The 13,321-nt window shown below is 25.7% G+C and overlaps 1 protein-coding gene across 1 annotated transcript in view; it reads right to left on the minus strand.

Annotated features, from left to right (window-relative positions):
• Positions 1-1,667: 1,667 nt before the first annotated feature.
• Positions 1,668-13,321, minus strand: part of LOC145829639 (inactive rhomboid protein 2-like) — a 32,960-nt gene continuing 21,306 nt past the window's right edge. The window contains exons 16-22 of the mRNA XM_082937491.1: positions 12,224-12,342; positions 11,809-11,866; positions 9,871-9,974; positions 9,213-9,380; positions 6,664-6,817; positions 3,576-3,767; positions 1,668-3,100 (exon numbers count right to left, since the gene is read on the minus strand). Coding sequence (XP_082793617.1) covers positions 2,864-3,100; positions 3,576-3,767; positions 6,664-6,817; positions 9,213-9,380; positions 9,871-9,974; positions 11,809-11,866; positions 12,224-12,342 — 1,032 coding nt within the window. The 3' untranslated portion in view covers positions 1,668-2,863. The remainder of the gene's footprint in view (positions 3,101-3,575; positions 3,768-6,663; positions 6,818-9,212; positions 9,381-9,870; positions 9,975-11,808; positions 11,867-12,223; positions 12,343-13,321) is intronic.

The following is a 13,321-nucleotide window of genomic DNA, read 5'->3' on the forward strand; positions in this document are numbered from 1 at the left end:
GGCAAGATGAACGACAAGAGAAATCATAAAAACGTATCTCGATAAAATTAAAGGCACAATTGAACATCTGAATGAAGTTCAACTAAAAAATCTTTGTACGTGTATTCAACGTAAATTGCACTCTCTAATGCTAGACTTGAATTTTTGGAATGAGTAAGGAATACAGAAAAAAAGGTTTAAGAGGAGAGAAAAGAATAAAATTTGACAAGGCTACTGCTGTTGGTGAATGAAACTTGCTTGTACAAGTTTTCAACTTCTAATGTTTTGTAACTTTTTGTGGAATCTTATAACAGCTGTTACGTGTTAAATTTTATATATGACCGATCTATGTTTCTTCTATATTTCCTATGTTTTTTATATTTACATGTTAGGTCTATTCATGTTTTCTATCTACTATGCATTGGTTTTACGTTAATTAATTCTTTACGAAACTACTTTACTTGTCATGCTTTTTACAAGCACCTGAAGTTAGGGCTAGTCAGAAAAAATAAATAATACTATGTGTGTGTCATGAAGGAAATTAAATTGAATTATACGTTTGTAAAGTAAGCTAGATGACCAGCCTTATAAGTATAATCTGGACTTCTGTAGTGCAGTGTTTTGACTAATATAGATATAATAAAAACCAATTTGATGATAATGTAGGAATTAATTCTCAAAAAAAAACCTGAATTAAGATAAAAATGCAACAAATTTCTTCTAGTACTTGTAAAGATAACCGATGCTAGGCTAAATACTTAAAATTATCAAATTTCGGTTCATCGATAGTAATTAAACTCTTAATAAAAAGTTTTTAGTAGTTTATCGATTATTTTTCAAGTGATGCTAAGTTTTTATTTTGTTGCAACTAATCTGTTTTTGAAATAGTTATCAGCTATTAGTTTGCTTTGTTATAGAAAACTTTCAACGACAACTATTAACTCTAGTTCAGGGTTGCTAGCAAGAAAAATGTTTTGAAGATTGTAGTAATTAGTATAAAAGTACTGTTTTAATCAAAAAACAGTAAAAAAGCACTAGTAAATACTAAATGAAAGCCTAATTGTACGTTAATACTACAAAAACTTTCTTTTTATTATTTTATAAAGTTAAATTTTAAGATAAAAACTATCTTGCGGGCCACATTAATGAGACATTATTATTTGTCATTTTTAAAATGATTTTTTGTAGTTTACTTTACCTAGTTTTGATTGTTTTTGTTCATTTTATTCAGATTTTATGCAAATTTCTTTTTAATCCGGCTATATTAAAACTTATGTGTAAAATTTATTTTCAACATATTTTTCCATTGCTATAAATATAAAATAAACTTTCAAATAAAAACATTGCTTTACATGCGCGTTGTAAATATGTTTTTAAATACACATTAATAATATTTATGATTTTAAAATTTTATTGTAAAACTTACAGCATTCAAAGAAATTGTTTAGTATGTTGTGGACCAAAAGCTTTGCAAAAAAAAGTCAGTATAGTTAAAAGTAATAAATATATAACCATTATGTTTTTTGTATAAATAACAAAGTTTATTAACTTAAAAAAACAACGAAAATAAAACAACAACAACAACAATAAAAAAAAATCTTTGAAAAATAGCACTTTGGTCAAATATTTTCACGATAAAAAATTAAAGCACCAAAAATTTACTTGAAAGTATTTTGAGTAACTGGGCATGTTGTTATGATTAAAAAGTAAAAAATCAAATATTAGAAATATTTTTGCTTATTCAAAGAACGCTGGTTAAAATTTGATGCATTTACGGATTTAATTTAAATTATATAGTTTTAAGAATAATAAAACTTTAAATTTTGTAACTTATAACTTAGTCAAAGGTGCAAATATTTCAAAGTAAAGGCACAGTAAATAATAAAACTTTGAAAACTTAAGAAATTAGCAGATTGTATAGTTCAAACGTATATAAGCAATTTGCAAATTTTGCTTATAAAACAGGGAAACTAATATCTTAGTTTAAAATATAAATAACTGGTTTTGGCATTAAAAATTGTAGCAAATGTTTCATAACTTTACATATATTTTTGGTCAAAAAGCTTTTTAATTGAATAAAATTGAGCTATATAAATTAGAGTTCTGTGAACTTTAAATTGTGTAAATAGGTGATATTTTAATTTAAAAAAAAGAAAAATAATGCTTAACTCAAACGTATTGTAAGTAAAAATATTGAAAATTTTCATAACAACTAATAATTTGTTGTGATATAAAATTCAGCTTCTTGTAAATACCTAGCAGTGTATAACTTAGTAATGATATTTTAATTTTGACCAGCTTTTGTGCTACTGTCATGAATTAAATATGTTTTAATAAATAAATGTATATGAAATTTAAAGCAGCACCTTGATAAAATTCATTTACCAGCTTCAAGAATTTTAATTGCTGTGATTTTTTTAACATTGAGATTTTTTCAAAATATAAGAAAATACGAATATTATATACTAATTAAGTACTTTTTTTAGTTTTAAAATCAGCTTAAGTTCTTTGCTAAAAAGTATTTTAGATACAATAGTGGAGTAATATATTATACCAGTTCAAAAAAAGTCTAAAAATATGTCAACTGAAGAACTTTGAAGTTTTCAGTTTGTTTAAAACTTTCAAAAATAAACAAAACCTTATGAGAAAGCTACAAAACCAAAATAAAAACTTTCTCTAAAACAACTTCAGAAAGTAATATGAAATTTAACTTGAAAATGAAACAAAACCTAAATTTTAACTTTCTTTGCCAGACAAAGCATTTATAGAATAATTTTTTTAAAAAGAACATATTCTTAAAAAACTTACTTTTAAAAACAAAACATTTATTTAAACTTTATATGTTTTGCATCCAGAAATTTTATTCAAAACTCAACAAACAAAACTAGGTGTTCCTGGTCTGCGGTTGGAAGCCGTGGTTGCTGCAGAAGTTTTCTGCGATCTGCAGGCAGTTGAGGTGCTTGCAGATGGCGCACTCCTCGACGGGCCGCACGTAGAAGAAGAAGATGAGAGTGGCGAGGAGGGCAAGGTAGAGGAGGAGGGAGGTGATGACGGTGAGCTGCTTGCGACGCTTGTCTATTTTGCTGAAGTGGATGTACGGGAGGAAGGTGAACGACAAGAGCTGTTGACGTTTTATTTGAATTAAAAATATACTTGTTTTTAAAACTTTCTGTGCACTTTTTAGAGTAGGCTTAAAAAAATTTTTACTTTTTTCATTTTTTTATTTGTATTTATTTTTTTGATTTTTCTGCAGAAGTTGAATCAATATTAACAAAAAATTGCTTATATTCGCAGAAGTGAACGATAAAAGCTGCATTTGTTTTATTTTTATTTAAAAAATTACTTTTTAGGATTCTTGACATATGCTTGTATTTAATTTAAATTGTATAAAACTTTTCTATCTTGTTGGAAACTTATAATAAACCTTGATACCTTGAAAAAATGATTAAAGTCACAGATAGCTACTGTTGGAAATTAATTTAATTGGTATTTGAACTGTTTTGAAAGTGATTTTGAACTTTTTTTTCTTTCAACATAAAAAAATTAACTGTTTAAAAGATTAAAAATGAACAAAAGCAGAATCAAACGAAACTAACGAAACCGCTGATGAATCCGAATATGTGGGCGAAGTTGTCAATCCACGGGAGCAAGCCGGCAATGAAAAGCAACAGCGCGATTGTGATCAGCTTGAACAAGGCTCTCATCGGATGGGCGAACAACTGCCAACACTGGATGACTTCGACGAACAGACACGCCAGTATGCCGAATATGCTCCCCGCAGGACCTACCTGTTGTTTAATTTATATATTCTAATATCAAGTGATCCATTCAATAGGTTCGTGGGAGGTGCAAACTAAAACGGCAAAAAAAAGACTATTTCACTAAAAATTTATCTTCTCCTACGTTTTTTGAGATAACTACCTCAAATTTTTAGGAAATGTCCCTTGATATATTTAGAAAATTCTGTCAAAAATAATTCTTTATAAATAAAAAAATATAAAAATTATATAAAAATCTTTTTTTTTTTTGTGTTTAAAATTTTTGTTTTTTAATTTTTTAAATTCTGTTCCGACAGAATTTTTTAAATATTGCAAGGAACATTTTCTTAAAACTTGAGGTAGTTATCTCAAAAAACGTAGGAGAGAATAGATTTATAGTGATTTCTAGTTGTTTGCCGTTTTAGTTTGCGCCTCCCATAAGAATCCTATTGTTGCCTCCGACTTTGACCGGCTATATCTCAAAAATTGATTTGAAATGTTAAAATCTGTAAAAAGCATCTTGTAGCTTAGTAAAAACTATACAAAATAAGATCAAAAACCAAAAACGAGTTTACCCCCTACGCCCTTAATCTGTTCATAACATTCTTTAATTTAAACTTTTGTAAAACTCTTACAACAGGATTTTTCTGTTAATGCAAGAAACATTTCCAATAAATTTAAGGTTAATTGATCGAAATACAAAGAGAATATACCCTTTTAGAAAATTCCGAGAAATCGGCATTGAATTTTTTTTCTCCTTACGTTTGTACCAGATCGTTTTTACACAACTGACTATATCTCTAAAGTTAGTTAATATTTTCCTTTATTCTCTTAAAAGTGCCTTATATAATATAATTATAGGTTTTACAGAAGGCATAATGTTAACTTTGGTAAAAAAATTAAGTTTGATCCCAACTTGGTATTAATAAAACGTTACGATTTTAAAGGAAACAATTGTTTCATTACTCCTATTTTTATTATAAAAAATATATAATACTACTTCAACGAACATGCTAGTTTTTAATAGCAAAAATATTCACAAAAATATAAACAAATATATTACCGGCTAAACTTTCGAAAAATTATATTTTGTTTATTTTATATTTTTTAGTATTTTTAAACATACCTAGAAATAAAAGCTATTTTATATTTCTACTATTTTTTTAAATAATTCGTAGTGTTAATATGTACTTATAATTTAAAGATGATTTTCAAACAAATAATAACTAATTAGATACTTTTATTGGTAAAGTTTATCTCTTTTTAAATTAATCTAAATTTCCTTAGCCAAAATAAAAAACAACACATGCTAAAACAAATGTGTAACTAATGCTAAAACTACTTTCTTGAACAAAAAATGTAGTTTTAGATCAATACAAAATATCAAAATTTCTAGTTAAATAAGTAATTATTATTTTCAAAAACTCACTTTTGCAAGAATTAAGCATAAAAAATTTACTTTTAAGTTGTGTTTTTATAATTTATCGCAAATACTTTTGTTTAAGTTATTTGTATATATTTTCAATAAAACATGTGTAGTCTAAAGTTTACACAACTTGTGACAGGATTAATTATAACTTTCTCATACAAAACGTCAGCCCATGAACTCTATCGGTTTCAAACTCGCATTAAACCGTCAAATTTTTGTGTAAATTGGAGTAATTAGTGCTTCAAATGAATAGAGAAAATATTTTGTGGTTTGTATTGACAAACAAAAAATGTAAATGTTGTAGAAACAAAACTATCTTTGAAAAGAAAACTTAATGAAATTAAAAATATATTACTTAGTATAACTGTTTGACAAATCATTAAAAATCTAAATTGTTAAAAAACAACTTATTAGTGAAGTAAAACAATATACCTACACGAAAAAAATTATTTGAGTTTAAGCTTGTTTGATAGTTTAAATTTTTGTTTCGTATTTAAATACTAGTACACAAACTTTTAATCACATTTTCAAAATGTTTTGAGATTTTCATTAGTTAAATATAGTTTCCAAAAACTTAAATCGATTTCATTTATTAATAGTGATTTTAACCTTTTACTTAATAAATTTTAACTAAAAAACTACAAAAATAATTTAAAAAAATAAATACTTTATAAATGTATTGTCAAAATTTTAATCATCTGTAAAAGTTAATTATTTAAAAAACCGCGAATTTTTTTTGTTTATATTAAATAATTTTTCAAAACAAGTATGTGATGACAAATGTAAAATCTGTTGAATTTTGAAGGTAGTTTGACAAGCAAAAACAAAAAGTTATACATAATTTATAAATCTTTTCTTACATCTAGAATCTTTTTTTCAAGAAATCTGAAGTAAAATTTAACATTTTATAACTTCTACTTTTTATACCTGCTTTACTTATTTTCTAAGTAATTTTTAATATCAAAAGTAATGTTAATTTTTTTTTATATATATTCTAATAAGCATAATTAGTATTTTTTTACTTTTTTAAGCTGGTATATTAAATATTTTATCGTATCTTTGTAAAACAGAAAATCTACTAAACATTTACTCATACAACGCTTCTATGCTTCAATTTTATATAAAAATTAAAATACATACTACAAGTAAAAAACTTATGTAAAGTAATTACTTGGTCATCTGTTTTAACGTTAAATTTTCAACGTTTACAAATTCACATTTTTAAGTGCAAAAATTGTACAAAGTTTACAATTTGATAATATGAAAATTTTGAATATGTTAAATTTTTAATTTCTTGTCACATTAATCATGAATGATATAAAGATTCAATACTTTTTCTAACTGCATTCGATTAGTTCTATTAAATCAGAACTTGTTTTTACTTATATTAATTAATATTATTTACCTCTCTACTATAATTAACAACATAGCACTACTAGGATTACCAGTAGTTATCATGTTACATTAACATATATTTAAGTACAAAACATCACCAACTTCTGCCCTGTATGGGAGGAAAATAGCGGATCCGAGGTTGCCAGTAATTCCGCTCAGCATGTATATAATGCTGATTCTCAACCATCCGGCCAGTTTCTCCAAGTCTCTCAAAACCGTCATTTGAAAGAAAGTAGTCAGCAGGCAGTGAAGAACTCTGTGGAAATGTTTTATTACAAATACTTTATACAAATTGATCTGTAAAATATATTAAAATAATTAAGTAGTTTGTCTTGCTAAGCAAATTCAAAAAAAAAAAGTAGTTTATAAAAATGTTTGAATAACTAAATCAATCAGTAAAACATACTTGATACAACTTCAATTTGTTGATATGATATTTGAAACATTAAGTTTTTTGTCTTAGTTTTGAAAATTAATAAAACAAACAAAATTAAAAAATTACAAACACTTAATTTTTTTAAATAAATAAAGTTTAGTATAAATAAAAGTTTAACAAAAAATATTACATACGAACTAATTCGGTGGAAGAAAAATTTACTGTAAAACAAATAATTAAAGTTGGAAATGTTGTAGAGGTTTTTATTTTGCATAATAAAACTATGTTTAAAAAAATTAAACAAACTAAAGATGTAATAAAATTTTACGATGTAATAAAAACTTATATGTTTACTTGAAATTGTATAACACATTTTTACATTACCACAAATAAACATACGTTTAGACAAAACTCTTTTTTGGTTAAGGTTTATGTTAGTTTAACATCTAAAATTAATAAATTTCAGTTGTACTTAATTTTCTAAGTAAGCTATTTAAAATTGAGTTTAAAGTAGTTTTATAACAACTTAAATTTACAATATGAATAAAATTTCGAGAGTGAATCTTTAAAATAAATAAAAAAACTTAGATCTAAATACCAAAGAAATAAATAAAGTTAATTAATAAAAAAAATAACCATAAGATTAACAACCTAAAAATAAAGTAGAATTTATTTAAATAGGCTTGTATTTTCTTATGCATAAATTTGACTTGTTGTTAAATAACTAGTGACGCTAGATTAAGTTTATTGACAAAGGTAAACAAAAAAGTTTAATTTTTTAGAAGTAAAACTTATTATAGTAAGTCATCAAGTATTCCGTAAAAAATGCTTACTTGCTTATGAGCAAATAAAACATTTGTTTAAAAATTTAAAACTTCTCATTTGAAAATTCACGCAGACTTAAATCTAGCAACTAAATTACTATCAAAAAAATTCCATACTTGAAAACTAGTAGTGTATAAAATGTTTTTTTTAAATACAAAGTTGACTCTAACTTCATCAAAAAACTTAAAAATATAAAAAAACCTGAATATAGTACATAACAACGGTTAAGAAAATCTAAGCTGAAAAACTTTAATAATTCATTAGCAAGATAATTGTATGAGGTCGGCGAATAAGGCTTATTTGCATATTACAAGTCATAAAGCGTTTGAAAATTACAAACACTTCAAAAAACGCAGTTTAAAAACTTTTAGGTCTAATTAAAATGATGAATTATTTTAGGTAGAACTAAAACTAAAACCGAAGAATTTACATTTAATCTAAGTAAAACTGAACAAAAACGAACCAAGTTTTAAAGCTTTGTAAACATTTAAAAAATATCTTATTTATAAAGGAGAAAAAAATATAGTAAACTGTTTCAGTTACAAGAAATTTAAATAATTGATAAGTTGCAAAGCTAAGTATCTCATTTGCATATAAGATAAACTTAGTATGTTTTTTATAACCACATTTCACTAGACTAAACCTGAGACTTTTGTTTTTTAACAACTAATAAAACACTTTTGTGTTATTTTTAACTTATAATGACATTGTAAAAATTTAATATACATTTATTGTTTGAAATATAGGCTAAAATGTTATTTTTATGTAAAAACTATTTAAGTACTAGCTAAATTTTTTATAATTTTTTCAAAAATAACTTTTAAAGTAAACACTAATAAACTATTTAAATTTATTTATTTTGTAAACAGTGTTTTGATGAATGAGGTAATCAGTACAAATAATTCGAAAAAAAAACATAGAAGTTTGTATAACATGATATTAGTAGTCTTTAATTATTGACTGAAACTTCATATTCAAATACAAATAGTTTGAAACATGAATTAAAAAACCTAAAAAGGCCATTATTACTTAATTTAAATATATTAATCCAAACATTTTAGAAAAAATAATAATTTGCTTATTAAACGTTAAACAAGTTTAGCTAATACAATATAAGATTCAAGTCGTAAGTTTCATTAGCTTTGATCTAAGAGTAGTAGTAGTAACAAAAAAGCTCTTATACAAAACAGTCTATACTTGGTTATATAAAATAGTGATAAGTTAAACTAAATAAAATAAGTAAACACCTTTAGTTTTGGGTGTTGTTATTTTAAATGTGGACATGTTTAGAGTAATTCAGAAAGTTTGTTCAAATTATTTTATCTGTTTTTCCTGTACTTTTTTTTTAAATAACTACGTTTTATAAAGTACTGTTTAATATAAACCCAGCACTTATCCTACATAATAAAAACAAACAACTTTAAATAATGATAACAAATTGCATACTGACCCAGCGTGCATCAGTACCGACAGCCAGAGCCTGTAAACTTGATCTGGGACGTGGGACTTGATGAGGCCGCAAGTGTCCTCCAAGCAGTTTACCTGGGAGCACAGGCTCGCTTCCTTGTGAAAAACTCCGTCCTTCAGCTCACAGTACTCCTTCGTTACTATCTCACATCTGCATTGTTTATCAAAATTAAATGTTTATGTTTTTTTTATAATGTTGTTTACTTAGTATCTCACATATGTTATAATTGTTTATTAAAAGTAATTATCTATGTATAAACTACCAAATGTATTTACGAAATATTCTTAAAGATTACCTCATATCTGTTAAAATCATCATTTTAGATAATTAATTATTTCTGTATTTTTTTGCATGTAAACTTCATAAACTAATGCAACCCCTAACGTAAAATATAAATTACCAAAAGTGTCTTTCGTGTAAATTTAACACTACCTAGTGATTAAATTAAATATAAAATGGATATAAACTTCTTTAGGAATGGAGAATACTTTTACAAATTATCCAAAACTATTTTACTTTTTAAAGGGTTAACATTCATTAAACATTTAATTAATTAAAAAAATGACAAAAATAGTCAAAAAAACTGGTCAACTTATTTTTTTAAATGTAATTTACATAAATTCAATAAAAACACACTAACCTAGCTTCAGAGCCAATACAGCAAGGCCTTCCAACGACAGTGCATTTAACATTATCTGAAGTGGATTCTTGCATTTCTTCTTTGCTAAGTGGATCGCTACATATCTGTTACATAATACTATGACTTATTTAAATCAAAAATTATTTTTGTTACTTCTTGAAGTTTTTCTACTAAGCTGCTTATATCTGTTAATAAAAACCAAATCCATAAAATTTCTGCAACAAAGTATACTTTAAAAGCAGGATGCTTTCATACCGAAGACTTAGAAGTTGATTTTTATACTATATATATGTTTTTGGTGCACGACTAACCAAATTCGAACAATTCAAGTTCCGTCATTTGAAATTCTTCAAAAAATTTAAAGAGGCACAACTCAAAACAAAAGTGTATTTGAAAAAAATAAAAAAACACGTACTTAGGTATTATTAATAATTACAAGCCATTTTTTTACTGCAAAACTTGAAAAATTTTTTTAGATATGGTTAATATAAGTTATAAAATATGTAAATATTAGAAACTTTTAGATATATAAAAAATTATTAAAATTTTGCAAAAAAAAAATGTTTTGTAGATATTAATAAGACCTATAAACGTTTTTTTTTTTTTCAAACCTAATTATTCTTTTGAGATACGGTCTTTTAAACATTATTTTAAGAATTCGAGTTGTCATGTTACCATATGTTTTAGACTTTGAATGTGTTTTAAACTTAAAAGCTTGTAGTATCTTGTGTGAAAAAAAAATCGTGAACTTATATAGATTCAAATTTCAAGGGTGTAGTTAAAAGCAATTTTAAGAATGATTTTTTTAAAGTGTATGTATTGTATGTACATTAATTGGTCAAAATATTCTTGTAGTTTCTTTATAAAAAACATACAGAAGACATGTTGAAACAACGAAACATTTTAAAAGCTCTATTAACTCTATAGAAATAATTACAAATATACTTATCATATCATTTAAACATTTAAAATTTTAAACGGGGTTCTATAATAAAGTACAGTATACTACCGCTTAAGTACGCACTTTTTTTGGTACGCATCACGCCTTAAGTACGCACTTATCCAGAAAGACAAAGTAAAGGATGTTATACTAGAACTTCTAAAAAATTCCTGTTTTTTTGCCTAAATTTTCAATCATCAAGTTTTTACAGATTATTTTATGTTTCCAGGTAGAATGGCCAACCTGCTGAGTTAGCCTGAGATTTTCACAACTTTTAAACTAGGGTGAGTAATCCTGAGTAGTCTAAGTGGCCTGAGATTGTGACAGTCCTGTTATTAAATATTAAAAAACTAAATACTTATGTAGTGGTTGCAGAAAAGTGAAAAGAATAATGATATTTGAGCTGTAATGCTATAAAATAAATAAACCTAGATGACAAAGTTAAAAAAACCTACAAATACAAAATAGTTATGTCATAACTTAATTTAAATGTACATACATTGATGTTTTGAAAATGTTTGGTAAACACAATGTAGTTTGGTACTTTCCCTCTAACAAAACAAAATGTAGCTTAATATTTTTTTTTAAATCATTGACTGACATTGACTTTCTATATTAAATGTATGTATTAATTATGTAGAAGCTTTTTATAGATAAAATAAATCATTTTAAAATCTATTAAAAAATTTTGAAAATTAGAATTATTTATTAAATGTTATTTAAAATAAAAAGACTTGTTTATTTGGCTTAATTATTTAGTGGCTAGTTGTAAAAAAGAAAACAAACAACTAAATTTCATATTATACTATGTCATCAAAAAGTACGCACTATCGTGCTAGGTACGCAATTTTTGGTCGGGTTCAATTTGCGTACTTAAGCGGTAGTGTACTGTAGTATAAAACTTGCAGACAGTTTTTTAATCTCGACCTTTCCAATACAAAAACATTATACACATGACTACTTAATATACTGTTAATAAATATTTTTTTTTAACTAACAGGCCATTTTGTGATGTCATCTTTCCACTGTTGCGCTTCACTGGCTCCGTGTTGATCTCTGAAACAAAAAATAAGTCTTAATCATTAAAACAGTAGTAAAAATTACTACGTATGAACTATATTTTTAGTGACACAAACATATTTTTGTTTTATTATGTGTAGGACCATAGCTTGCAAAAACAAAATACATTCAGTAATAAAGACATATACCTGTGTTTCCAAAAGCTGGCAATATTGGCTATCATATTATATTAGGGCTTTGATTAGTATGGCGGTAAAGAGTTAAATAAGTATATAACTAGCAAGTGGGCGTTATCTAATAATTTGGGCCGGTAATTTTTTAATTTCTCCAAAGAGGGCTTATGAAAATTAGAAACCATGTAATACACAATATTAAATATTTATAAATTCTCACCTGCAGTACCTGGGATCCTGCCCGCAAACTGACCCGGATGTCCTGTTTACCTCTTTCCCGTTCTTCGTCATGGTCGGCGGGTCGTGAGACGGCCATGTTATGTGTTTCGCGAATGTGTACTGTAATTATTGATAATTGTTATTATTTAATTGTTTTTTATTGCTTTGATATGTTTATGTAAGACAATTTTATCATTATTAAACAAAAAACTATTTAAATTTAATTTATTTAAATATTTATACTATTAAATTATTTATTTATATTATTTAATTAATTATATTATGTTTATAATTAATTAATGTTTTTTTAAGTTATGTGTTTTGCAAACATGTTCTGAAGAACACTAAAATTGATTTTGTTTTGTTATTTTTTAAATTATGGCAACTCTGCTTTATATACATAGTTGGTATTGTGGCAATATAGCCACAACTAAGTTAGCTTATAAAGCAGGGCTGTCGTATCTAAGACTATATTTAATCTATCGATGCTTTTTTTTTGCGCTTAACTTATCAAGATATATAGGTTGGCTGCAGTTGTAAGGTTTTGGAAACCTTTTCATTTATAAAACTATTCAAATGAGGTTAAGTGATAATATAGCAAAATATTAAGAACATCTATACTAGAGTTTCCTAAGTGGGCCATGAGGTCATAATTTGAAAGAGATATGGTGATGAAAAGCAAAAAATAAAAAAACAGTCTTAAGTGTTTTTAATGGTAGTTTTTTGAGTAATCTTGTTAGAGGGGGCCATAGCTTTTTTAATTTCTCTAAAGTGGGGTTTATGAAAAAACTTTTGGAAGACTCTGGTCTATACTCTTATCCTTAACCAACCTTCCCAACTTTTTTAATCTACTCCTTTATCCCTAACCTACCTTACTAAAATATATAAAAGATTAACGGAAAAAAAAGTTATACTACTTAAAACCTAAAGTAAAAACAAGTAAAATGTTAGCCAATCAGAAGCGACCTCAGAACTTCAGCTGACGTATTCATGAAAAAACAGTATAAGTGTTAGAAATCAAAGCAACTACAACCGCTATACACTAAATAGGTCAAACTACGGCAATCCTGCTTTTAAGTACCAAAAAAATATTTATATA

This window comes from Thalia democratica, chromosome 2 (genome assembly GCF_965202585.1).
Source record: "Thalia democratica chromosome 2, ktThaDemo2.hap1.1, whole genome shotgun sequence".
In the NCBI taxonomy this organism is placed as follows: Eukaryota; Metazoa; Chordata; class Thaliacea; order Salpida; family Salpidae; genus Thalia; species Thalia democratica.